Source organism: Lathyrus oleraceus, chromosome 3 (genome assembly GCF_024323335.1).
Source record: "Lathyrus oleraceus cultivar Zhongwan6 chromosome 3, CAAS_Psat_ZW6_1.0, whole genome shotgun sequence".
NCBI classification, from domain to species: Eukaryota; Viridiplantae; Streptophyta; class Magnoliopsida; order Fabales; family Fabaceae; genus Lathyrus; species Lathyrus oleraceus.
Window position 1 is genome coordinate 269594514 of NC_066581.1, and position 26545 is coordinate 269621058.

The window sequence follows — 26545 nt, forward strand, 5'->3', positions numbered from 1 at the left end:
AACTTAAAATTAACATCAACTCATCAAATTCATTTTTGCACATTAGGACATCACTCCAAAACCCCTTTTTCAAGGTAAAATCAACCAATAAACAATCATTTTCTACTCTGAACTACGGAGCTCTGATTCTTCATCTAATGATGATGATACATAGGCACAAGGGCCCAAATCCCTAACGAGCACAATAATAAAAAAACCAATCACTTTCCTATTTTTCTCGATAGTAAGTAAGCATTAAGATAGATAGACACCCATTTCACGTAGACAACTTAGATGGTTCCTATCGAGTACGATGGTGTGAGGGGTACTAATACCTTCCCCTTGCATAACCGACTTTCGAACCCTAATTTGGTTACGAGACCAATTTTCCTGTCATCAGGGGGTTTTATCATTATTTCCCTTTCCTCTTTTGGAATAAATAAAATTTGATGGTGACTCTGTGTTGTAGTCATTTTTCGCGTAACGACAACTGGTGACTCTTCTGGGGACCCTGGTTTCCCTGAGCAAGTCAAGTCTAGTCTAGGTTATCTTTTCGCATGTGTGGGTATTTATATTTTTTCTTTACCTTGCTATCTAACTGCTTTCTTTATTTCTGCTAACATTATCTAATCTACTACATGGCTTTTTGAGCATGAGGTATAAAGTGGATACTATTGATTACAAGAGAAACCCTGTGGGAAAGACTTTCTAAACGAGTCTAGAGAGTAAAGTTAAGAAAGGTTGAGTAGTATGGGACACCGAGAAGCTTTTCTCGTAAGGGTCGATACGAGAACCTCGCTTAGAGTAGATTCTTTTAAGGGTGTTGACGACCGTTAAGCTTTTAGCGTAAGCGTCAGTATTTTTCATGGGAATCCTTGACTCTAAGGACCTTTATAGAACTTTTAACATTTGGCCAACTAGAAACGACAGTCGCATAATACGGGTCCCCGAGAAGCTTTTCCCAGGAGGGTCGGTACGAAGACCTCACTCATAATAGATTTCCTTGAAGGAGCTGACGCCTGCAAGTAAATTGACATAAATGGAAAACAGTCAAAGAAATCCATGACTCTAAGAACCTCGTCTAGAACCCAATGTCAGTGGTCATGTAGTGCGGGTCCCCGAGAAGCTTTTCTCGCGAGGATCTGTACGAAGAGCTAACCTAGAATAAATTCATTTGATGGAGTTGTCGACCGACAAGCTTTTTACGAAAGCGGCAAACAAGCAGGTGAATCCATGACTCCCGATCCCTGTTTAAACCCTAGATCATATCTGGTGAGATCCCTGTTTGAAAGACAATTAGTGTTATGTTCCATATGTACCTCAGACTTATGAAACCATGCTTGAGTATCAATCCGCATGTAATCATAGATTCATGCATCATAAATAAATATAACATTCATGTGTCATTTGCATCTCACAAACAAAACGTCATACCATTTTTTGTTTCTACCCAGCTAGTTGATTTCCCGACATACGATCAAAACTAGAAGCATGTCTCAAGTCACTATGGAAGAACTTCAGCGAGGCCAAGTTGCATTAAAGGATGACGTTAGCCAACTGAAGACTCAGATGAGCCTGATTATGGAAATCTTACAAGCGCTGTTCAAAAGGGAAGGCAATCCCACATCAGCTGCCATGATGGAAATATTCTCTCCTGTGCATCTGTCCGGCTCCACCTCACGTAATGAGCTGCCTCAGGGGTGTCATCCACAAACTGAACTTCCAAGGCTTCCTAATATACAACCTCATTAGACACAACTTCAACTAAATCAGCAAACCTGAGGCCAAGGGTATCAGAATCAACAAAGACCCCAAAATAATCTGGAACAAAGGAATGCTCCTATAGATCTGATTTTGGTAACATACAATCATCTCTTTCCATATCTGATTCAAAATCCAATGGTGGTTCCCAAGCCTCTCAAGGCTCCACCATAGCCTTTCCCACTAGGGTATCAACCCAACGTGCAATGTGTATAACATGATGGGTCGGAAGGGCTTTCGATCGAGGACTTCAACTCCTTCAAATCCAGAGTATAACAATTGATTGATCTGAAGCACTTAACTCTGCCAAGACAGAGGAACCAAGTGCAAAATCTGAATCGACACCCAAATCAGTGGCGAGGTTCCTTTGACCCCCAAGGCCGGAGAAGATCAAAGAGGCCAGTTAAACATTTTGACCCAGTTCTTATGTCATATAGTCGACTTCTCCCTCTTTTGCTCAATAGTTTGTAGGTGCAGCTAAAAGAGGTTAATCCTTCTCCAACACCTCTTCTTCCGGACTATAATATAAATGCTAAGTGTGAGTTCCACTTTGAAGCATCCAGGCACTCGATCGAGAATTGTAATAGTTTTAAATACAAAGTTCAGGACCTGATTAATTCAAAGGCTATTGTGTTCACACCGAATGACCTGAGTATACCGAACAACCCCATGCCACTGCATGAAGGTACTTTTGTAATGCCACAACCAATGCAAAAGGATAGGTCTGAAGAGTTTGTTTCCGTTGGAAGAGTCTGAATAGGAATCTCTCTTGAGAATCATTACAACAAATTCTGCAAGCATGATAACTCTAGTTTGTGGAGGAGCAATAAGGCTAGTCACGCTAGCAATCACGTTGTCATTCAATTGTTTTCATTTTCTTATTTGTCATTGTAACTTTCACTTATGAAACTGTTTTGTTTTCAATTGATAGAAACAATGAAATAAATATGCATGTTTTAAGTTAATCCAGTCGTGTTCACTCTTATTTTATTCATCCATATCAAACTTTTGTTAAAAATATTACTTAAAGGGAGAATGATGAAAATAAGGTACACTAGCTCACTGCACGTATGCTTTTGAATAAAACCTCGCTGATGATGTAAAGAATTGCTTCAAATCCCCAAAAACTTGAAGTATAAGGAAGGTAATCCCTAGTCAACCCCTTTGAGCCTATAAGTAGGAGTTTCTTCTATACAGAAAGACTCTCACATCTTAAACCTGGAGCAGGGTAACCTTCAACTAATATGACCATAGGTTCAATTTTTAAAAGACAAAATTAGGAGTGTCTTGTCTAAAGATCAATCACATATTTTCCCTCACGAGATGTCGAAATCACAAACTCAATGGTTGTCCCTCACCAACAAAACAAGTGAGACAGTCACAACCCTTTCAAACCAAATGAACAAATGTCACACGATTTGTTTCACACAAAAAAAACTCTCTCAAAAAGAAGAAAAAAAGAAAGCCTGTTAGGCCGAAAATTGAAAACATGAAAATCGATAACATGTCTGCTATCAATTTGGCCAGGAATTCGATAAGGCATGAAACAATCAAACACATTGAGATGAGATTCCGTTATTTTAGAGAACAAGTATCAAATGGAAAACTAAACTTGGAACACTACATAACTGATAATCAGATTACAAATATCATGATAAAGGTTGTGCAAGTGGAGTTATTCAATAGATTGAGAACTATGGTGAATGTCGATAACTTAAACATAATGAATTAAGTGATGTGTTAAATATGTAATTCTTTGAATTAAGCATGTTTGTAAAGTATAGGATTCGACTGAGTCGAAGTAAAATATGTTCTATAGAGTAATAGTTGAATATGCATGTATACAACAGAAGGACAAATACAACTTATAGAAAAAGGAGGTGTACGTATTCGATAGAGAGTCGAATACAACTAGTCAAAGTTGAAGTATCCAGTATTTGATAGAGTTGGTTAATAACTTGTTAAAATTAGTTAGTCAGTTTGAGATTTCTTGATGTGTAAGCAATCTCATTATAAATAGGGAGTTACCCTACATGTGTAACAACACAATTTTTCATTCAATTCAATACATTCTTCATCCCTTCTACATAAACCTAACACACTCTCTCTCTCTCTCTCTCTCTCTCTCTCTCTCTCTCTCTCTCTAAAATTATCTCATATCTTCAAATCTTTGTGTGGAGGAATTGTCTTGCAATCAAGGTGTGGTTGAATCACTCGAGTGAAGAGTGAGGAACGAGAATCTGAACCAATCGAGAAAGTGATTGAATCTTGTTCCATCAAGAATGATTCCAACACAACTTATTTAATAAACACATTTTATTATATAGAAATTAAATTAACAAATTTAAATATCAATTCATTTGATTTATAAATTCAAATTAAGAGTTAATTATGGAGACATGTTTTATACAATGTTCGAGTTGGATTAATTTATTGTTTGCTTAAATTACAAAAAATAAATATACTAATTAATATAATTAAATTGTTCTTAAATAACATTAATAATTATTAGTTATATTAACTTAAAACTACTTAAAATTATATTTTTTTTAAAGTGTCGTGGTTTCAGTTTAAATTTGTATTCAATTTTTGAAAGAGAAAGAAGTGATGCACCAACAATATAAATTGATTTTACACTCTCAACTAGTGACGATCATGTATTCTGTCAAATCATACTGAAAATTTTAAATTAATTATATGACATTGCAAAATAATATATTTCTATTGAATGACCATGTAAACAAAAATTATACTGTTAATACATCTTCATTTGAACCCTTTCTGAAATTCTAAAATTAAGTGTTGAACTGCAAGTAATGAATAACACGTTATAACGTTAAAAAGGTTTTGTTATAATACAACTAACCTTTTCCACTGCGTGCAAATTCCAGGTACATTTAGAAGGAGTCACTACATACAACAAAACATTAGATAATCCATACATCATCAATAACTTTGCAGTTAATCCTCCAAAAGGCCACTACGCCAAAAACTGGAATAGACAGCGCACCTTAGAGGGCGCTTTATGACAAAAGCGCACTCTAAAGTGAAGCGAAAAAATAAGGAGCGAACAACTGGAATAGACAACGCACTTTAGAGGGCGCTTTTGTAATAAAGCGCCCTCTAAGGTGAAGCGAAAAAATAAGGAGGAGATAGAGGGACAACAATACAGGGCGTTTTTTAGAAAACGCTCTATAAGTCCATGTGCATTTCCAGTTTATAAAGCGCTTTTGGAATGCCTTAGAGAGCGCTTTCATAAGCGCCCTCTTAGGCCCCCTTTAGAGGGCGCTTTTTTTCCACAAGCGCCCTCTAAGGTCCCCTTTAGTAAACATTAAAATTATAACATACTGCGCGTTTTGTTATTTCACTCTTTGTTATTTTTGTTCTTTTTCACGTTAGGGTTCTCACTGCTACGATTTTCGCTACTTCTAAGGCGTTCTCCTTCCACCTCTGTTAGATCTACGACGTTTCCTCCTTCTATTAATTCGTTGTTAGCTGTTCGATTTTGACACCATAGGTATTTTTCTAATCTTCATATTACTTGGTTTCTCTTCTGACGTTCGCTATTGTTCATTTTTGGTTTCTCTTCTGACTTCGAAGAACTTAATTGGAGTTCTAGATATATACGGATTTGAGAGTTTCAAGACAAACAGGTTCTTAATCTTAACCACCCTCTTGCCTAATTTTATATGAAGTTTATAGACGTATGCACATTTGGCCAATCTCTGTGATCGAATTTTTTGTGTTCTCTATTTACATTTTTCGTATCTATTTACTTTTGAACCACAATTATTGTTCTAACAGTAACTAACTTTACATCGGCCCTGTTCAGCTTCGAGCAATTTTGTATCAATTTGACAAATGAGAACTTACAGCAGCATTTCAACCAGGTTTGATTTTTCTACTATCTCATGGTAAACAATTTCTATAGACTCAAATAACACTTCATTATTTCATTATGCAGCATGTCTTCAAAATGGAGCAAGAGGAATATACAAAGGAAGAAATTGATTGGAGTTATATAGAGTTCATTGATAATCAAGATGTTCTCGATCTTATTGAGAAGGTGTAACTCACCCTTGCATTTTTGTCATTTTAGAAAAGTTCTATCAGTTTGTCATCTCATTCTTGTTTATAACTTCAGAAACCTGGCGGCATTATTGCTCTTCTGGACGAGGCCCGGTATGTATTAAATGACAATAGTTCAAATATTTGTATTATAGTTAATGGTTTGTTTATGTCATTTTACATAATGTAAAGTGGCGTTAGCGCATGCAAATATATATACTTTGAGCAATAACTATGTTTTATAGTCATTCTTTTATATATTGTCCTGCTTATTCTTTGTAGTATGTTTCCAAGATCAACGCACGAAACATTTGCTGAAAAGCTATATCAAACACTTAAGGACAATAAGCGATTCAGCAAACCGAAGTTGTCACGAACTGACTTCACCATCAATCACTATGCTGGTGATGTGAGTAAAATACATTTTGGTCTACGCAGTTATATCAACCATGAAATAAAAAGTTAAAAGCTTAGTATATATGTCGAACTTTGATTTCAGGTCACGTATCAAACTGATATTTTCCTTGATAAAAACAAAGACTACGTTGTTCCGGAACACGCTGCGCTGCTCTGTGCTTCCAAGTGCTCCTTTGTTTCAGGACTTTTCCCACCTTTACACGAGGAAAGTACTAAATCAACAAAGTTTTCTTCTATAGCCACTCAGTTTAAGGTCGGTTTTCTTTAAACATGCATATGCTTGAAAATTATAAGTCTTTTGTATATAACTATTGATCATTGTTATTCTTATTGCTTATGGAATGAAGCAACAACTGCAATCTTTGCTTGAAACATTGAGTGCGACTGAGCCACACTACATTCGTTGTGTAAAGCCAAATAATCTTCTTAAACCGGGGATATTTGAGAACAACGATGTGTTACAGCATCTTCGATGTGGGGTGAGTTCAACCCCCATATTAGCCTTGTCCTTTATTATGACATGAATATTTTTGTTTCAAGTTACTTCAAACTCTGTGGATGCCTTTTACAGGGTGTAATGGAGGCAATTAGGATAAGTTGCGCTGGATATCCAACTCGAAAGAACTTTGATGAATTTGTTCAGCGATTTAGTATAATGGAACCTAGGGTTCTAAAATCATGGTATTTACTTCTCCTTTTTTCCGTGTTTTCTTTTTCTGATCATACAGATGAATGTGATTGTACTGAACACAATTAACCACCTAGATTGTTGTCACGAAATTTTTCCGGTTTTAGATGTTCAAATAACACAACTATATCTGAAATAACTAATAATAAATATATATCTGCAGTCCTGATGAGATGACGGCTTGCAAGAGACTTCTAGATAAAGCAAACCTTAAAGATTATCAGGTAGTAGTTCTTATCTTAATCTCAGTTATAGCATTTTTATTTGCTCGCAGGTTACATTGAATCATAGATGATGATGCTAAAAAATTTCGAACACGCTATGTATGATAATATGGATTGGAATAAAATGTTGTTTGGGTTTCTTTGCAGATAGGAAAGACAAAAGTTTTCCTGAGAGCAGGTCAAATGGCAGAACTAGATGCATGTCGTGCCGAGGTCCTAGGAAGATCCGCAATCGTTATTCAGAAAAAAGCTCGCACATATATTTGTGAGAAACAGTACAAGTTATTGCGATTTTCTGCCATAGAACTACAAAGGGCTATTAAAGGTATCAATTATTTGAATCCTTTTTGATACTATGTATGAATAATCTTGTTATCCATTTTCTAAGTCATTTAGTTTTACGTATCCTATGAATTTAACATAGGACAACTTGCAAGACGTCGGTATGAATGCATGAGAAGGGATGCCGCATCTTTGATAATCCAGAAACAAATCCGCATGTATCTTTCGAGAAGTGCTTATAAAACTACCTATTCCAAAGCTGTTTGTATTCAAACCGGCATGCGAGGAATGACTGCTAGAAATAAACTTCGATTCAGGAAGCGGACCCTAAGAAGACTGCGGCTAGCAAAAAAAACATACATCTCAGAGATGCTTTTGCTACTTAGTTTTATTTCTTTTTAAGTTATGAATTGATTGCATATTTAGAATCTTTAGAAGTTAAACGATTATATATCAGTGGATTGTTGTATATGTATGGATTGTTGTATATAAGGCTTGTTGAATGCAATGTGTGAAAAAGGGCTTCAAATTATACAGTTTTAGGTGTACTGCTTCAATATACAGGTTGTCTAAAATAAATAAAAAAATATAGCGCTTTTTAAAAAAAATAATTTAAATAACCACCCACTTTAGATGGCGCTTTCCAAAATAAACGCCCTCTAAACCCTTTAAATTTCCACTTTAGAGGGCGCTTTCCAGTAAAAGCGCCCTCTAAACCCTTAAAAGTTTCCACTTTAGAGGGCGCTTTCCAGTAAAAGCGCCCTCTAAACCCTTAAAAGTTTCCACTTTAGAGGGCGCTTTCTTTAAAAAGCGCCCTCTAAAGTGGCCCTTAAAGGGCTTAAAGAGCCACTTTAGAGAGCGCTTTCACCAGGAAAAAAAGCGCTGTCTTTACCTATGCCAGCGCCAGATTAGAGGGCGCTTTAAAGCGCTGTTATAGGCCAAAAAAGCGCCCTCTTTTCCCTTATTTGGCGTAGTGGACATACCTAACACAGGTGCTTCAAAATCACAAGACAAAGGCAAAATATGTCGATATTTATCATACACTAAAATAAATAGTTCTCTAAAGGTTAAATTAGAGTAAGCAATGACTACGTATGCATCAGAGAATTTATGCAATAGGATTGTAGGATTCTGTGAAACATAATGCTACAATCATGACATGTCTTCAATTATCTTAAAGCTCTAGTTACAATAATAAAGTGAGCCATGATGGGTGCTGGTAAAAATTGATCCAATTGTTGAGTGCAGGATATGATATATGATCTTGTTGCATTTAAGAATAATAACCAAGCAATTAATCTTCTATAGATGGAATATCAAGATAAAGAGGGAATATCTTGATGCAATTTTGATAACAAATTTGATGGAAATGAGAATGGTTTAGAGTAGGACAAATCCTGAATTATTGAATAAATCTAAGCATTATTTTTTTTACACAGAGAAATTTCACTCTTTAAATGTGCAACTTCAATTCTAAGAATTTTTTTGAAGTGGCCTAAATATTTAATCCATAAAGAGTGATGCAATGCTTATATAATTGACTTGAATTCAAACATGTTGTCACTAGTGATGATCTCATCATACACATAAATTAAGAGGATTGTGAATGATGAAGGAGTGTGTTTAGTGAATAACGAGTGATCTTAATTTGTTTCTCTAAAATCCCATATCAAACCTAGAGACAGTATGGAAGTACTAGAATGAATCGAGGGCTTGTGTTTATATTAAGGACTTTAAGTGTCAGTGCAACTACAGACCAAATAATAATGAAGGTAGGTGGTGGATTGACTCTCAATCTCGTTCCAGAACTCATGGCCATAATTTTTTCTTATTGACAGTGAGGAGGAGACAATGCAAAAGGGACATCAAGATCTTGAGCTTCATGCTAACATGGACCAGTATCTGGGTGGAACGAGATGTTTTGGGTACGACATCTGTCTTCAACGAGGTACACTGGGTGAAGATTTCCTATTTAGACATAGTATAGCTAATGTTAGTAATGTTCAGTTTATACTCTCATCTTTTCCTTCTGCTTCTAAGTTGCAGGGTCTTAAGTCTCGAGCATTTGTTTATAAAGATATTGCCTTTCACGAAAATATTTCTTACTTCTCATTCTTAGCCTTAGGGGGAGAGCATGAATGACTCCAACTCTAAGTTTGAGTTTTCGATCCTTAACCATAACTTTTCTAAAACACCCGAGTCTACGAGCCCGAGTTTTTGTATATTGTGATTGAACCTACTCCTAATCGTAGTCTTGGATCTATATCTAGTCATATTTCCGTTCCTCCATTGTCTTATGCTTTGTAGGAACTAGTACTTTCAGTACCAATTATAGTGTATTAGAGAAAAAGAAAATCGGATATGCTCCATAAACAACTTTTGTCGCTTGAACTAAAGGTAAGTATTGAAAATGATTCTTCTACCGGCGATTCTAAAATTTCCAATACTTATAATATTGATCTGAATAATTTACTCATTTTTTTGAGAAAAGATAAAAGACACTGTCCCTCAAAGTATAGATATTCTATTTCTCAATATGCTCCATAAACAACTTTTGTCGCTTGAACTAGAGGTAAGTATTGAAAATGATCCTGCTACCGGCGATTCTAAAATTTCCAATACTTATAATATTGATCTGAAAAATTTACTCATTTTTTTGAAAAAAAGATAAAAGACACTGTCCCTCAAAGTATAAATATTCTATTTCTCAATATGTCTCCTATAAACATCTTTCCATGCAATATCAAAGTTTTATTGCAGCTATTGGTTATGTGAGAACCACAATATATTGAAGAAGCATTGAAGTATAAAACTTGGGTGCAAGCTATGAGTGAGGAAATGAAAACTCTTGAAAAAAATAGTATTTGGGAAACTTCTAAGATGAAAGAAGCTAGTTGGATGCATATGGATTTATACTGTAAAGCACAAATCAGATGTCACCACTGATCGCTACAAGACAAGATTAGTAGCAAAGGTTTTTTCTCAGGCATATGACATTGATTACGAGGAGACATTTTCACCATTCATAAAGATTAACATTGTTATAATATTATTATCTTTTGTAAATTATTTTGGATAACAATCATGATAATTTGATGTTAAAAACGAGTTATTGAATGGAAACTTAAAGGAGGAAGTGTATATGGAGATTCCACCCAATTTTAGTATCACGGGTGGAGTCAACAAGGCGTGTCGATTGGAGAAGGCCTTATATGGACCAAAACACTTCCCTTGGACATGGACATGGTTTAGAAGATTCCCAAAGGAAATGTTTTGTTTGGGCTATACGCAAAATCAATGAGATCACACATTTTTTAAATACACAAGAATGAAAAGGGACTATATTTCTTGTTTATGTTAACAATATTATTGTTATAGAATATGATTTGAGTGAGATTGAAATGCAGAGGACAAGACCTTATAATCATTTTGTGTATCAGGGAGATATTATAACCCTCTATGTTCCTAAGCAACTTCAGCCGTCTTCCCCATTGCAAGACTCAAAAAAGAAAATGAGAATAAAAAATATAATTTCAAAATTATTATCCTCTGTAAGCTTACGAATATAGATAAGGTTATTCAATAGATCGGGAATGTCAAACACATAATTCAATTAAAAGATTAAAGATCAATGTTTCCATAACCATCAACCTGAGTACGAGAACCATTTGTAATAATAATAATATACGAAATTCTGCAAGGAAATATATTCTTCAAAAATTGTTGAGAATCAAATGTCATGTGATGAGTGACACCAGAATCAAGAATCCAAGCACTCTTATAGCCAGGACCGGAAAATTAAATACATAAAATCACAATAGATCTATTTTCAACAATATTGATTGATACTTGCAAAAGTATCTTCTCAAGAGAACAAGAAGAAAAAAAATCCTGGTAAATAATAACAAAGAGATATGCAAATTCCGTTCCAATTTCCTTTTCTTTTTTTTGGGAAAAAATTGGATGAACAATACCGAATGTGAACAGTGCTGCCAGGATGAACATTGTCGATGGAATTAACAATACTAGTGCATGAATACTGGTCACATATGAACATTATTGGTACGTGAATATTGTTGCGGATGAACAATATTTTCAGGATGAATAGTGTTTGGAGTTTCAAATCGTCCGTGAATAATACGGAAGCAAAACAAACCGTAGTAACCGTGGCTAGGATTTAAGCTAGAGCAAGATCCTCAAAATCGTGAGCTCGTGATACCATCTAAATATTATTTTCACATATTTCAAATATTTTATTTACAATAGGAGAACAAACTAATTTAAATAGAAATAAATCTAAATCTAACGTGCTTACTTAATGATCCTCGTATAAATAAAATAAAATAAGTATAAATGTTAATATTTTCAACAATTAGATATAATTGTTATTAGTTTATTAATAATCAGACAAATTTTTACAGTGATGTTTTCTTTTTTGTTTTATGTTGACTATAAAAAGAAAAATTGCATTATAAAAGTTATAGATGAGTTACTACAACACCCGATGATGATAGGAAAGGAGACTTAAACTTTGTTTATATCAAATAAGAGACTGAAACTCTTGATATTTTTGTTTGTGCGTGATGCGCAGAGAGAGAGAGAGAGAGAGAGAGAGAGAGAGAGAGAGAGAGAGAGAGAGAGAGAGAGAGAGAGAGAGAGAGAGAGAGAGAGAGAGAGAGAGAGAGAGAGAGAGAGAGAGAGAGAGAGAGAGAGAGAGAGAGAGAGAGAGAGAGAGAGAGAGAGAGAGAGAGAGAGAGAGAGAGAGAGAGAGAGAGAGAGAGAGAGAGAGAGAGAGAGAGAGAGAGAGAGAGAGAGAGAGAGAGAGAGAGAGAGAGAGAGAGAGAGAGAGAGAGAGAGAGAGAGAGAGAGAGATTGTTATTATTGAATGTGATTGTAAAATTGAATTTTATATATATATATATATATATATATATATATATATATATATATATACACACACACACAAACACACAACTATGTTACCTATTTGATAAGTAACTAATATAACAAAGCATAACCCTAACTTGGGCTTGGGACATAACTTGGATTATATCACAACACACCCACCCTCTTATAATCTAAGTTTCTTCACTTCGACCTCCATCTCTTCCAGCACATATCTGATCCAAATTGCTTGGCAGACAACATAGGATCCTACTATATATTCATACTCACATGATGATAATGCCACCACAAGTTGCTTTCTTAAATATCATGATATTAGGACACCAAATACTTGAAAGAAGTAACCACTTGAGCTTCTTCGATCTTCCTTATCTCCACACCAATCAACACCCGAATAGAAAGTAATCTCAACTTCTTTTCTTTTAGAATCTCAATGAAATATAATTCCATAGTTTATCGGTCCTTTTAAGTATCTCAGGATTCTTCTTGCAACCTTCATGTGTGACACACTTGGTTCACTCATTTATCTGCTCACAAATCCGACTGAGAAACCTAAATCAGTAATTCGTATTGCCTTCGTAACATCTATAATTTGACGACTTTAACCTTCTCACGTCCTTCGTAATACTTGACAGAAATATCCCATGTCTCCTTCGTCGATTTAGCATGAGAAATATGATGAAAGTTCGCCACGTCTACCACCGATTGAATATAAAATGCAGCTCTGCAGTCTTTCTTCTTGGCCTCCTTATTCACGACTCTCTGAGCATCAGTTGTGTTCTCAGCAAGTTTAGGAACTCCATTAGTAACCATTTCTAGGATTTCATGAAAGACAGACAGAGATTGCATGTGTTTTCTCCATTGGATCCAATTCTTTCCGTCAAGAGTTAGAAAATAATTCAAAATGTCATTGTTACAATTCATCTTTGCAGCAATTGCGATTAACAACCCACGATCCCGGAAACATGATCAATGACGTGTGAATCTTGAGAACATGATCAAAAAATTAACCAGAACTCTATATACCAATTTGTTAGTGCGTGAGGCACTTTTAGTGAGGAGAGAAATAGAGAGAATGAAGAATAAGGATTGTTATTATTGAATGTGATTGTAAAACTGAATTACAATAAATATATATATATATATATATATATATATATATATATATATATATATATATATATATATATATATATATATATATATATATATATATAACTTGTATGCTAAGTAATTAATATAACAAGTCTTAACCCTAATTTAGATTTGGGCTACAATTTGGATTATTTCATAACAATTTTGTCTCAATTATACTAAAAGACCAATCAAGTGCCCTTAGTAGGAAAGTCTATCCAGAACAACCCACATCAAAGAAATATAAATAATAAAAAATTATTGAAGTATCGTTACATTCTTGAGAGATGGATGGATAAAGGTTGCCTTATACTTTGACATCGCGTGATAACTCAAAACTTTAAGAAAATGAACGTACGATAATTAATTTCTTTTATATTTCCCTCTATATTTAGTTGACATGAGATTTAACTACAAACTCTCAAATCCAATCTAATAAAATTGCATGATATCGTTAATCTTTCTCATTTTATTAGGTAAATAATTTGATTACTTAATTAAGGCATGTGAAGATAACCCCCAAAGGCCTGTAAATGGAAAACAATACAAAAAATTTTGGATTAAGAAATGTTACTATATATTAGTAGTATTATACTGTAGCTAACGATAGATAGTTCAACCTCCTTATAGCCTAACCACTAAGATAACCAGATATGCCTAGAAAACTAAACAACATAATAAATATAATCATATAACTGAAGCAATTTTCTGTAAGATTCATGTTTGCAACCAATCAAGAACATGTCAATTTCTTTAGAAGCACTTTCTAAGATATACCTGATTGTCATAAGTAGAACTTGAGCCAATAGATACTGAATCATAAGAGGGTGTTGGTAGGGAAACTCTCTTAGGAGCATTGGCCTTCCTACTACTGTTTTAAACGAATAATAAGCACAAATATCAATAAGTTTTTGTCAGAAATGAACTTAGTAGAGAATAATAGTGAAAGTAATGAATCAAAATTTTACCCTAGTAGATGAAGCTCTATTGCAGCTTTATACTGAGAAGGAATTTTCATGAATGCTGCTAGAGCAAATGCTGCCTCTTTTCGTGAAAGTGAAATGTTGTTTGCCATAATTTCCGTGAAATTCACAAACTAAAAGATTTCTTAAATAATTTAGGTGATGAATTCCAATTATCTACAACATTTTAACAAGTATTAATTATCTACCTGAAAATTATCAAATGCTCTAGTTGGTATATTGTCTTGAAACTCCTCCATCATGTCCCAAGGTCCATCTCCAACACCAATCAATATGATTGAAAGAGGATATTTACTATCACAAAGTATGTAGATAAATAAAACAAGATATTTGAAAAGTTACAAATTAACTACTGAGAAGGATTGATTACCTAGCCTCAACAATGGCATCCACAGTTTTTTGCTCTTGTGGACTAAGCCTCCCATGTTGAGAGTTAATAGTTCTTGTTACCTGCACCAATTTCATAAGATTAGTTCCACATCAATATGAACAAAGCAAAACTAGATTCATTAGATTGAATGATCAAGGACATAAGAGTGCATATTCTACAATCTAGAAATGAGTACATTAGATTAGGACTTGTAACTAACTCCTAACTGCCACTTTCTACTTATGGAAAACTTTTATTACAAGCCACTAACTAACTTTCTATATGAGGAAAGTTTTCCTAACAAGTTAATTAGTGATCTAACTAACTTGTAACTCATTTCTCATTTTCATTGTGGGTTAGTTTTTGAATTCTCTGCTGTTGCAGTATGGTGTTACAACCGCAGGGAAGGTTAGATTCATAGACTTACATGCAACACCTTAGATGTTGTTGTAGAAGATTTAAACACACTATTAGATTTAGAGAGTGAAACAAGTCGACTAAGAATACCATACCTGGCTATTTGCAATTACGACTAGAACACGGTATTCACCTCCACCTTTCTCCACGATTGTCATGGCCATTTCAATGATGGGTGCAAAGGATCTAAGGCCTGATGTTAAAACATAAGAATGATTAGGCCACTATCTATAACATGGATAAGTAGAATTCAGATTTGAACAACAATATATAACCTGCAAATTGAATATTAGGGGCAATTTCCCTATACCGACTCAAAACTTGTTCAAATCCATTGCAATAACTTTCGTCCGGATTGAAACTAAAGACATCTTGGTCACGTGTTGATAAATCCCCAAATCCAAAACATGGAATCAAGTTATCCTCATCAAATGCAGCCAAGGTTTTCCCAATAATTGATATTGCTTGTTCATATGGATTTAAACCATTCCCAATATGGTGCAAACTCCGTCTCTTAAATGGATTTTTTGCTGAAACCAACATCAAGTTCATCATTTAGTATTTCAGAATACCACAATGCATAAATTAAAATCTTAGCTTAGAAAACTAGAATTTAATTTATAAACATGACCTAACTTGTCCACTCATTGTGCATGGCGAAATCAACTCCAAGAATAAGATTGGAAGAATCAAGTCCTGCACTTGCAAGACCCTCAATCACCTGTAATCAAATATATATATATATATATAATATATATATATATATATATATATATATATATATATATATATATATATATATATATATATATATATATATATATATATATATATATATATATATATATATATATATATATATATATATCCTCCTTCTAACTTTCTATACACTGCAGAATGATCTCTTACATGGTTATGTAAAGAATGAACCCTACTTGGTTATTTATTTTAAACAACTATTAGGCAAGGATGAAAAAAAGACTTCACTATTACAAGACAACTCCACTAGACAAAAGATGCCAATATGGTATCCTAAACTTCATCTCAAACGTAAGGAATTCACACAAAATGTTTCATTGGTTGCTGTCTTGAGCATTTTATGTCTAGGGTTTTTCTTCGACATGTCGACTCAACTATCATCACTTAATAAGGCCCAACGTGTTTCGAACTGGGCCTCCTTGCTCAAGCTTTTCGGGTTTATGGTGTTTGTTTGGGCAGTTGCGATAATGATTCTTCTTGGTGTACCATTCATTCGCATGCAGAGTCTTGTTTTTATCCTTGGGGCCATTTTCATGGTGTATAATATGCTTCTAGTATAGTATACTGGTGTGATACATTGGTTTTGGAAGTACTGTAGACATGTTGTCACCTTTTCTTGGCATTTTTATAGTTAACTTTGTGAATGTTGTTGTATTCAAATGTATTGATAAATGGTGAGGATATCGATACTCTATAAATCCCCTTACTTTTCATCAACAGCCGAAGCATAATTGGTTCTCCACTGCAATAAATCAATTAGTGCTTTGGTATCATCTCCACACATCTTCGGTTTTCTTCCAAGCCACAGAATAACAACCTGCACATCACAAATATGTTCCAAACTTTGTTTTGCTTGTCATATTTCCTCATTGTTACCAAAACAAAGTTACAGTTCCTTCATATATTAAAAAAGCATTACATGATGACTTTGCTAAAAAATTCTGCTACTATGATGATATACTGCTGCTCAAAAAGTTTTGTCCATGTAAACTGACTTTGCTCAAAATTCTGTGCATGTTGTACCCATACAGATGCTGATGCATAATCAGACCGGCATACACACAGGATAGCAACATCCTTCTTGATGATAAGCAAACTAACTCTCTGTAACAATCAGTGATAACAGCCCTAGTCCACCTTTCAATCATGCCAAACCATATTACTAAAATTGCAGTGAAGATATTACCCCAAAATTTTCCTGGATGTTTTTATTAGATTAAAGAGCCAAATACTATGTCCATTTGTAACTCTTCGTCCACCCCATCAGCTTTGGAAAACTAGTGCCTCCATTATGGTCTTTCTTTCTAGGCCAGACACTTTGCATCACCAAGTCCCCAACCATTTGTACACTTCCTTATGTCTTCTATAAATGGAAGAAGAGAGCTTCTACTAAACATTTGTCTTTGTGCCTATTTGTTCTGAATTAACAGTGTGGTATGCGAAAACAGTGCTATGTGAAAAAAGGGAAGTATAATGACATTGCAGCCCCTCATAATATGATAATATGATTCCCTTCAGATTTGCATGCTCAAGAGGGTTCCGTTTCAGCCAATGTCGGGTTAGACTCAAGAGAGTTCTCTTCTCCTAGAACTCCACGATAAAATGGAGTTGTAGAGAGAAATAACAGATCCTTATAAGAAATGGACAGAATCATGATTCATGAAAATAACTTGCCTAAGTACTTGTAGGTAAAAGCTGTAAAGACAACATGAATGTTCAGAACAATATCTATGTCAAACTCATTCTGAACAAAACTGAATATGAGGTATTTAAAATAAGAAAATCTAATCTTTCTTATTTTCATCAGTTTGAATGTACATGTTACATTTTAAACAGTAAAGTCTATCTTAAGAAATTTGATGTCAAAGTTTAAAAGGGTATCTTTTTAGGATACTCTGAATGCTCAAAGACATATAGGGTATATAACTCTGAAATCAAAATGGATGAAGAGTCTATACATATCAAACTTTATGACAAAGAGTCTAACAGTAAAATGTCAGAGCTAGTTGAAATTTTTTCAGAATTTTATATATCAAAAGTCTCTCTAGAAGCTGGTGGATTAGAAGACATAAATCCTTCGGAAGCTGAATGTTCAGAAGCTAAAGGTTCAGAAGCTGATGGTACATAATCAATCCCAACTTCTGAAACACATCCAGAGGAAGCAAGTTTTGAAGAAGTTCTTTATGACTCTTAAGAAGCTGCACAATTCAGAAATACCTTAATGTACAAGTCTTCTCATGCATAAGAGTTATTAATTGGAAATAAAAATAGAAAATAAGATATGCATTCGGAAATGAGTACTCAATGTCGGGACTTATCTCCATGATAGAACTAACTTTTGTTGATGAAGCATTATTTGATAATGGATGGATTGTAGCCATGCAAGAAGAATTGAACCAGTTTCAAAGGAATGATGTGTGGGATCCGGTACCCATACCTTATTAGAAGAACATCATTGGAACAAAATTGGTGTTCAGAAACAAGCTTAATGAATAAGGAGAAGTGGTAAGAAACAAAATTATACTGGTAGCTAAAGTCTACCATCAACAAAAATGTATAGATTTCTCTGAAACCTTTGCACATGTTGCAAGGTTAGAGAAAATCAGGTTACTTCCATACTATGCAATTAATCATGACATTATCCTATATCAAATAGATGTTAAGAGTGCATTTTTAAATGGTGTTATTTATGAAGAATTATATGTAAAACAACCACTTGGATTTGAGGATTCAATCCATCCAATACATATTTTCAAACTAAAGAAGTCACTCTATGGACTCAAACAGGCTCCTAGATCCTAGTATGAGAGATTGAGTAACTTCCTTTTATAAAATGATTTTCAAAAAGGGCAAGTTGATACTACTACATCTTCAGAAAAACATTAAAAAATAATATCTTAATTGTTCTGGTGTATGTAGATGATATTATTTTTTGTTTTACTAATGCTACTCTTTGCAAGGAATTTTCTAAGACAATGCGGGCTGAATTTTAGATAAGCATTATGGGGGAATTGAAGTTCTTTCTTGGAATTCAAATCAACAAAGCAAATATGGAGTTTATGTTCATCAGTCAAAATATACAAAAGAGTTTATAAAGAAGTTCAAGCTTGATGACTGCAAAGTCATGAACACTCATATGCGTCCAACCAGCAATCTGAACAAAGAGTTAGGAAGCTCCAAAGTCTGTCAGAAGCTGTATAGAGGTATGATTGGTTCCTTACTCTACTTAACAACTTCTAGTACATACATTTTATTTAGTATGAGTATGTGTGAAAGATTCCTATAAGATCGTAGGGAGACTCACTTAACTGTTATTGAGAGGATCTGTAGGTATCTAAGAGGAACAACTAATCTATGGTTGATTTATAAAAATGCCTAGATTAAAGCTAGTTGAATTTTGTGATGCTGACTATGTTGAGGATAGAATTGAAAGGAAATCTACTAGTAGAAACTGTCAATTCATAGGTGAAAACCTAATATCTTGGGCTAGTAAAAGACAAACAACTATTTATTTGTCCACAACAGAAGCAAAATACATCTCATATGCTAGATGTTGCACACATATCCTCTGGATGAAATATCAGTTAAAAGATTATCAGATTAGTGGAAGCAGTATTCCCATCTTTTGTGGTAATACTGCTGCCATCTGTTTAAAAAAAATCCAAATCCAGTTCAATATTCTATAATCAAGCACATAGAAATAAAATATTATTTTATTAGAGACTATAGAAAGATATGTTTACCAATGGGATGATATATTTACCAAGCCTCTTGCTATAGAAAGATTTGATTTCATTAAAAAGAATCTAAACATGCACTTTGTGAAAGATTAGTGGTTTCTTCTGAATGAAGGATCAAAGTTTGATGATGATTAGAAGTCACTATGATCAGAAGCTTTGAACAACTTCTGATGTGTAGTAACCTCTAAAGCATCCTAACCTCCGATGCTCAGAATTTGGTTAGATTTTTCTGATGGCATATAAGTGGTTTTTCTGTTGAAACTATCTTTTCTGTATGTTGTCCACTTATGTGTCACAAATCGAAAAAATTCTTTGACTTCATCTTAGATTTGTTAGGCTTTCATTTTTTTCTTATTTGCTCTATCTATGAGTTATATCAATGTTGGGATATTATATCTGGTAAAATAAAATTGTGATTTGAAAATCTCCTTGGACATCAGTTAGTATAAGTTTGTGCATTTTTTTTAAAATTCATTGCACACACATGACTTTGATGGTTGAAAAGAGATTCAAACAAAGCTATGGAAAAATATATGTTTTTTATTAAATGAGAAAAAATTACAAGTCTTTCAAAATCAAAAGAGCAATACAAGAGGCTACTCATACTTGGCGATAAGACCACCCTCCTAATATAATGAAGATCATGTAGTCCTCATCCCACTCATCATCAGATGACTCTCTCTTCTGGGGTTTCTTCATCTTTGTCTCTGTTGTTTTTTCAACCCTAATTGCTTCAGCAGAAGTTCCAACACCTTTGGAAGAGTTGATTCAGTCATATTTCTGAACCTTCAAAGCCTTCTTAACTTCTTCTGAGGAATAGCTCTTGATATTTTCACTTGATTTGCTTATTCTGATCAAGAGAAAAGTTTAATGAAAGAATGAATGTATTTTACATGTTCTAAACCGACTTTTATAGGGCAAATGGAAAAAGAGAAATCTCTCTGGTTTAATGTGCACTAATGGAATCAAGAGAGAGATACATTATTGGTATTTAGACTCCCTTTCAAAGGTTTGACTATGTCTCATAGGCTCATAACAAGTTGGAATATCTCGTGTTTTGCATAATCGTTTCCAACCATTCAAGTCATTTATTAACATCACATTTTTCTTGCATGTATTTTTTTTACTGATGACAAAAGGGGATAATATCATAATATATCCTGATTTTTAATTCTTTTTACTCATACCTGATTATTTCCCATAAAATTGTTTTTCTTCAAACTCTTTTCTTTCCCTGATATTGTTTTTTGTTGATGACAAAAGGGGGAGAAAGATGATGGGTATTTAATATATGAAGATTGTACCTTAAAAGGAATTTAATTAACATAATTAGGATTGAGGGGGAGCTTACAAACCTCACCCTTCGGACTATCTGACTCAGAGGGGGCTTACAAACCTCAGACCCTGAAGTCAACATGTTAGTTAAATTAACAACCATTGTTCTTAAATACTTATGTTTGTCATCATAAAAAATGGGGAGATTTTTGGAACAAGATTGATACTGTATTCATTGGGTTTTGATGATAAGAAAGTATTTAAAGAACAATTGAGTATTCTAACATATGTTAAAGTATGCAGGATTATAAGACTAAGAACAGATGAAGAGAAGCTTGAAGATTATGAATGCGAAGTTCAGACTCTAGCTCTGAAGATCACTTCTGAAGACTCTGGCTTTGATGGAAGATCCAAACTCTAAAGCATCATAAGCCAAGAAGCAGATTCTGAAGAGATCAGCCTCTAAATAGTCAAGTCTGAATAAAGTCATCCTCTAAAGGATTTGAACATGGGTTCCAGAATATGAAGGTTATATCTTCAATCGAGGAACCTCTGACAGACTCATTGATCTTTTTTCACGTCAAGACTTAAGAAAAAATCTCTTCATAGTTGTCTGAGCTTCAACAGATAATTCCTCTTCCAGAAAGGTTCTTTGATGTGTCCAATCAAGTACAAAGCTTATCCAACTTTGATGATGAACTGTGGGATATTTTGGAAGATGACATTGTTAATCAAGTCAATGGATTTAGAATGGTGTTTGACAAAAAATCTCTCACACCTGCTCAAAAAAAAGACTAGAAAAAACATCAGAGTTAAAGGCATCTTGGTTGATGCTCTACCTTATTTAGAGTACATCAAAATAATTGATAAATCTACTGCTAAGACCATTTTTGAATCTTTATGTGCTACATATGAAGGGAATCAACGAGTTAATGAAGCTAAGGTTAACCTTTTAGTTCAACAATATGAGTTGTTTAGAATGAAGGCGGATGAAGACATTGAACATGTGTTTTCTAGGTTTCAAATTCTTGTGTCTGGACTTCAGGTTCTGAAAAAGAGATACACTACCTCTAATCATATCAAGAAGATCCTTAGGAGTCTTCCTGTCAATTACATATCCAAGGTAACATCTATCCAGGACACTAAAGACTTAAACATACTAAGTCTTGAAAGTCTTATCAGAAATATCCAAAGTCATGAGATGAAGTTCAATGGAGATGAATCTCAATGGAGATGAACCTCTAAGAAGTCAAAGTCCTTGGCTTTGAAATCTTCTGCAAAACCTGTAAAGGCTCATAAAATCTGGAACTCTAAAGAAGCTTCTCAATCAGAAGGTTCTTAAGAAGACTCAAATGATGAGGAAATAACCTTTATCATTAAAAGATTTCAATACTTGGCCAAAAAGAACAAAAGATTCTCCAGTATAAGTAGTTGCTTCAGAGGATCAAGTTCAAGAGATAAGAACGATGATCAGAAGGGCTGCTTCAACTGCAAGAAGTCTGGTCACTTCATTGTTGACTGTCCAGAGCTGCAAAAGGACAAGTCAAAGAATGGAAGCTTTAAGAAGGACAACTTCAGAAATAGGTTCAAGAAGAGTCTCATGCCAACATGGGATAAACTTGATAATGAAGAAGACTCTAAGAAAGATGAATAACAAGTCAATCTAGCTTTGATGACTCTTACATCTTTTGAAGTAGAATCTGAAGAGGATGAGATATTTTCTAAACCATCTCGTTCTAATTTAGTTCCTTTTATTCAAGATCTTACGAGTAGGTGTCAGGAAAAGGCCATACACACGAAAGTATTAACAAAGCAATGTGATCTTTTGAAAGAGGAATTAAGATTTGTTCAAAATAAGAATGAGGCTCTTGATCATACCTCACGTTGTGAAGAAGAAACTCATGATCATAATTTTTTTTAAGTTTGACCAATACCAATACCATGAACCTTGCAAGCATTATTGTCACCAAGGAGTACTACCTCACATGACTCCATCTTCAAAGTCTTAAAGTATTCTTTTCTTGAACACATATGATAAAAGAAACCTGAGTCCATGACCCAACCCTCTCCAGTATCCAAACTCGATACCACTAATACATTAGCACTATCATAGCCATCCTTATCTAAGGCAATTGCAACATGAATAGAATCACCATTCTTCTTCCTCCCAGGACAATCCCCCATGAAGTGACTGGTTTTCTGAAAATTAAAGCATTTTACCTTTGACTTGTCAAACCTTTTTTATTTGAACATCCCTTTATACTCACTTCCTTATATTGGGACACTAAATCCTTCACCATTATCATCAATCTTCAAATCTTTCACCTTTGAAAATTCTTATATCTCACAGTCTTCTGAAATTCATCCAAAATAATAGTACCTTATTTATCATAAAGAATGACATCCTTAAAATTATCAATGAATATGGGTAATGAGCACAACAAGAGTAAATCCCTTTCCTCATCTTCAATGTGTGGATGTAAATGTGTTTGAGAAGATTGTTGATTCGGCGACGACGAAGGTTGTGTGAGACATACTAGTACATTGCTATGGAGATGATGCATCAGTGAAAAAGGTGAAGCTTCAGTCTCTGTGTAAGTAGTACGAAAATCTCACCATGAAGAATAATGAGAAGGTACCAAATTACATCGCCAGAGTGATTCTTATCACAAATGAGATGAAATCTTGTGAAAAGACTTTTTCTGAATAAGTAATCATTGAAAAGGTACTGAGATCACTTACTCCTCACTTTACATTGTTATAGAAATTGAACATTCTAAGGATCTGAGAACTATGAGAATTAAAGATCTGGAAAGTAGTCTAAAGGTACTAGAGTTGCATCTGACTGGCAGAACCTTTGAAAAAGAGGTAGAGAAAGCTCTGAAGGCATCTTCTAGTAAGACGAATCAAAAGAATTCTTGGTCAGAGGCCAAGAAGAGATATGGTAGTGGTTATCTGAAGTCATAAGTCTCCAACTCTGATGAAAAGAAACATCAAAAGGGAGAAGATAAGTTTGACAAGAAGAAAGTTCAATGTTACTATTGTAAGAAGTTTGGCCATTTTGCTGCTGACTGTTGGTCAAACAAGGAAAGAAAATCAGAAGAGGAAAACATAGCCAAAGGAGAGTCTGATTATGAACCTATGATATTGATGGCTTCTGAGTCTGATGGTGGATATTTGATAGGCTGGTGGTATATGGACATTGTTTGCTCAAATCACCTAACTCGAAACAAACAATGGCTGATTAGCGTTGAGTATATGTCATACGGTGAACTGACTTTATTGGATTTGTAATCGCAATGTCGCGGTTAGCAAGAGTCGCCACCGACTTTTCTTTTATCCAATAAGGAAAGGTGGAAAAGAACAGGAAAGACCTTAATTTTAAATTCTTAGGTTCGGGAGGTACTTTATACAAAGGGAAGGTATTAGCACCCTTTGTATCCATGGTTATCCATGGGCTCTTAATTGCTCAATCATTTATGTTTTCTAGTTTGAAAAAGGTGGTTGAGAAAGGTGTGAAAATGTTTTGCAAAATGAGAATTTAACTTTGTAATGATTCTTGCATGAATGTATACAAAGTGGTTATCTCGTTTTAATTTAGAAAATAGTTTAGAAAAATATAACTCGACAATGATCCTAGTGCGGATGTATGCTAAGTGGTGATTTTCCAAAAAGATGTTTGAAAGGTGTGAGGTGAAAAGTATATTTTTTTGGTTATGAATGAGCAATTTAGGTTATACCTGTCCGAGGTCTTTCCGGGCATTTCCTATCCTTATGAGGGTAAAACTGTCCTTACTATTGAGAAGTAAGTAGTTTTATCCTTGGGATGTAGAAGGGTCATCGTAGGGTCATCGATAGGTCATTGAAGGCAACAGTTGTAAGGATACCTTAGCATTCGAAGGGACGATCATCATTTAACCGTAGGCTACTCCGAAGGGACATCAAGGGACAAAATCGTATTTTCGAAGGCAACATCCGAGGGACCATGATTTATTTTATGATGATTTAATCGAAGGGTCTTTGCTAAGGGTATCCCCATATTCGCGGGACATGACCGTTATACCGTGATACCGTAGGGCAGCAAAGAGAGGTCCAAGATCACTTATTTAAAGGTCATATTTTAAAGTCAATTAAGTAATTAAGTCCATACTAAAATCAATGCATTAAAATTAATACATTAAAATTAATACATTAAAATTAAGACATTAAAATGAACACATTAAAATTAATTAGGCCACTTAGGGTGAGTCTCCACAAGGGTATCCCACAAATAAAGTGGGAGACCTAAACAGCAATCTTTTCTTGGGACATATGAACCTTTGCAAAATTCAGCAAACGGGTTAGAATACCAAATCAGGGTGCAATCGAGAGTTGCACCAAAGTAATAGGTAAACAAAGCATGGTTATGATAAAACAGCGGCGTCCATTACAACAATTCAGAGTATCCAGGCAGACTTAAGTTACATGCAAAACCTCAAATATATTTATGAATCTCAATTATGATATCACATGTGAATTAGGAACATAAAGTGATAATAGTAACGCAAACCTGTTTGCACTCGAGTCGCAACCTTGAATTGGCCGATCGGATAGACTTGAGCGGAGGTGACCTTGCTGTAAAACACAATGCCTAAGCTGCTGGAAAAGAAGAAAAAAATGCAAAGGCGAAAACGGCAAAGGAAAAAGAATCTCGAAAAAAAGCTCCCCTTTTAGGTTTTCAAGGTGGCTATTTATATTGTTGTCATTAGGTCATGCATGCTGCCCCAAAAGTCTTCAACGTGCGCATGGATATAGTGGATACAGGGCCCAACATTTTTCTTCGAGTCTCCGAAGCGTTCCCTGCGCCCACAAAGTAGGGGAATGGTGTGACGTTCGTCACACCATGTGTGACGCCCGTCACAGGGTTGTGTTGCGTGACGCTCGTCACACCCTCTGTGACGTCCGTCACAGGCATAGCATTTGTGGCGCTTTGGGCTGGGCTTTGGCATTTGGTTCATTTTCTCTCCTTTTTGCACCTCCTTTCCTCCATTTTTACTCGTGCTTCCAAATAAGTCACTTAGGCGAGCGTGCAGCGAACAGGCCAGTTTGGGTCATTCGTGAGCTGAGCCTTCGTTCCTTTAAGTGTCATAAAATGACTCGGAATGCCTTGAAAAATGTCTTGAAATATGGATGGGCAAATTTTGGGGTATGACAGCTGCCCCTGTTCAATATTCTTGAACCGAGAGAGTAGAATGGTGTGTACGCCATTCGTGGTCTGGAGGTGGAAGATTATTGAACACTAGAATGCCCCAAAAATTTGCACTTGCCAATTAATCCTGGTGGAGATGGGCTTAAAGATGCCATCCAGGTGGTTTGATGAGGAGATTTCCAGATTGTGTCGTACGTTAGACGACGTCTGAAGACATGGGTGTCATACCGGGTCGTACATCAGACCGTGAGTCATCCATTATGCTGTCGACTTCGCCGGGGAGTCGGAGTATGTTATATACTGCTGGGGATAAGGGATCAGAATGGATCATACACTGGACCGTATCTGAATACCA

At 34.9% G+C, this 26545-nt stretch overlaps 2 protein-coding genes across 2 annotated transcripts; one reads left to right on the forward strand and one right to left on the reverse strand.

The window, feature by feature from the left end:
• The first annotated feature begins 3244 nt into the window (after positions 1 to 3244).
• On the forward strand, positions 3245 to 7208 carry LOC127130779 (myosin-8). Its single transcript, XM_051059743.1, has 11 exons — positions 3245 to 3439; positions 5341 to 5393; positions 5573 to 5630; positions 5705 to 5806; positions 5885 to 5922; positions 6091 to 6217; positions 6308 to 6478; positions 6573 to 6704; positions 6797 to 6906; positions 7077 to 7137; positions 7188 to 7208. The coding sequence occupies exons 1-11, from the start codon at positions 3245 to 3247 to the stop codon at positions 7206 to 7208; spliced, it is 1068 nt and encodes a 355-aa protein (XP_050915700.1).
• Positions 7209 to 14120: 6912 nt separating this feature from the next.
• LOC127130780 (E3 ubiquitin-protein ligase RGLG1) lies at positions 14121 to 23186 on the reverse strand. Its single transcript, XM_051059745.1, has 8 exons — positions 22950 to 23186; positions 15865 to 15949; positions 15504 to 15758; positions 15324 to 15421; positions 14809 to 14891; positions 14630 to 14765; positions 14427 to 14554; positions 14121 to 14329 (listed from the first exon to the last, which is right to left on the reverse strand). The coding sequence occupies exons 1-8, from the start codon at positions 23184 to 23186 to the stop codon at positions 14212 to 14214; spliced, it is 1140 nt and encodes a 379-aa protein (XP_050915702.1). The 3' UTR covers positions 14121 to 14211.
• Between the last annotated feature and the right edge of the window lie 3359 nt (positions 23187 to 26545).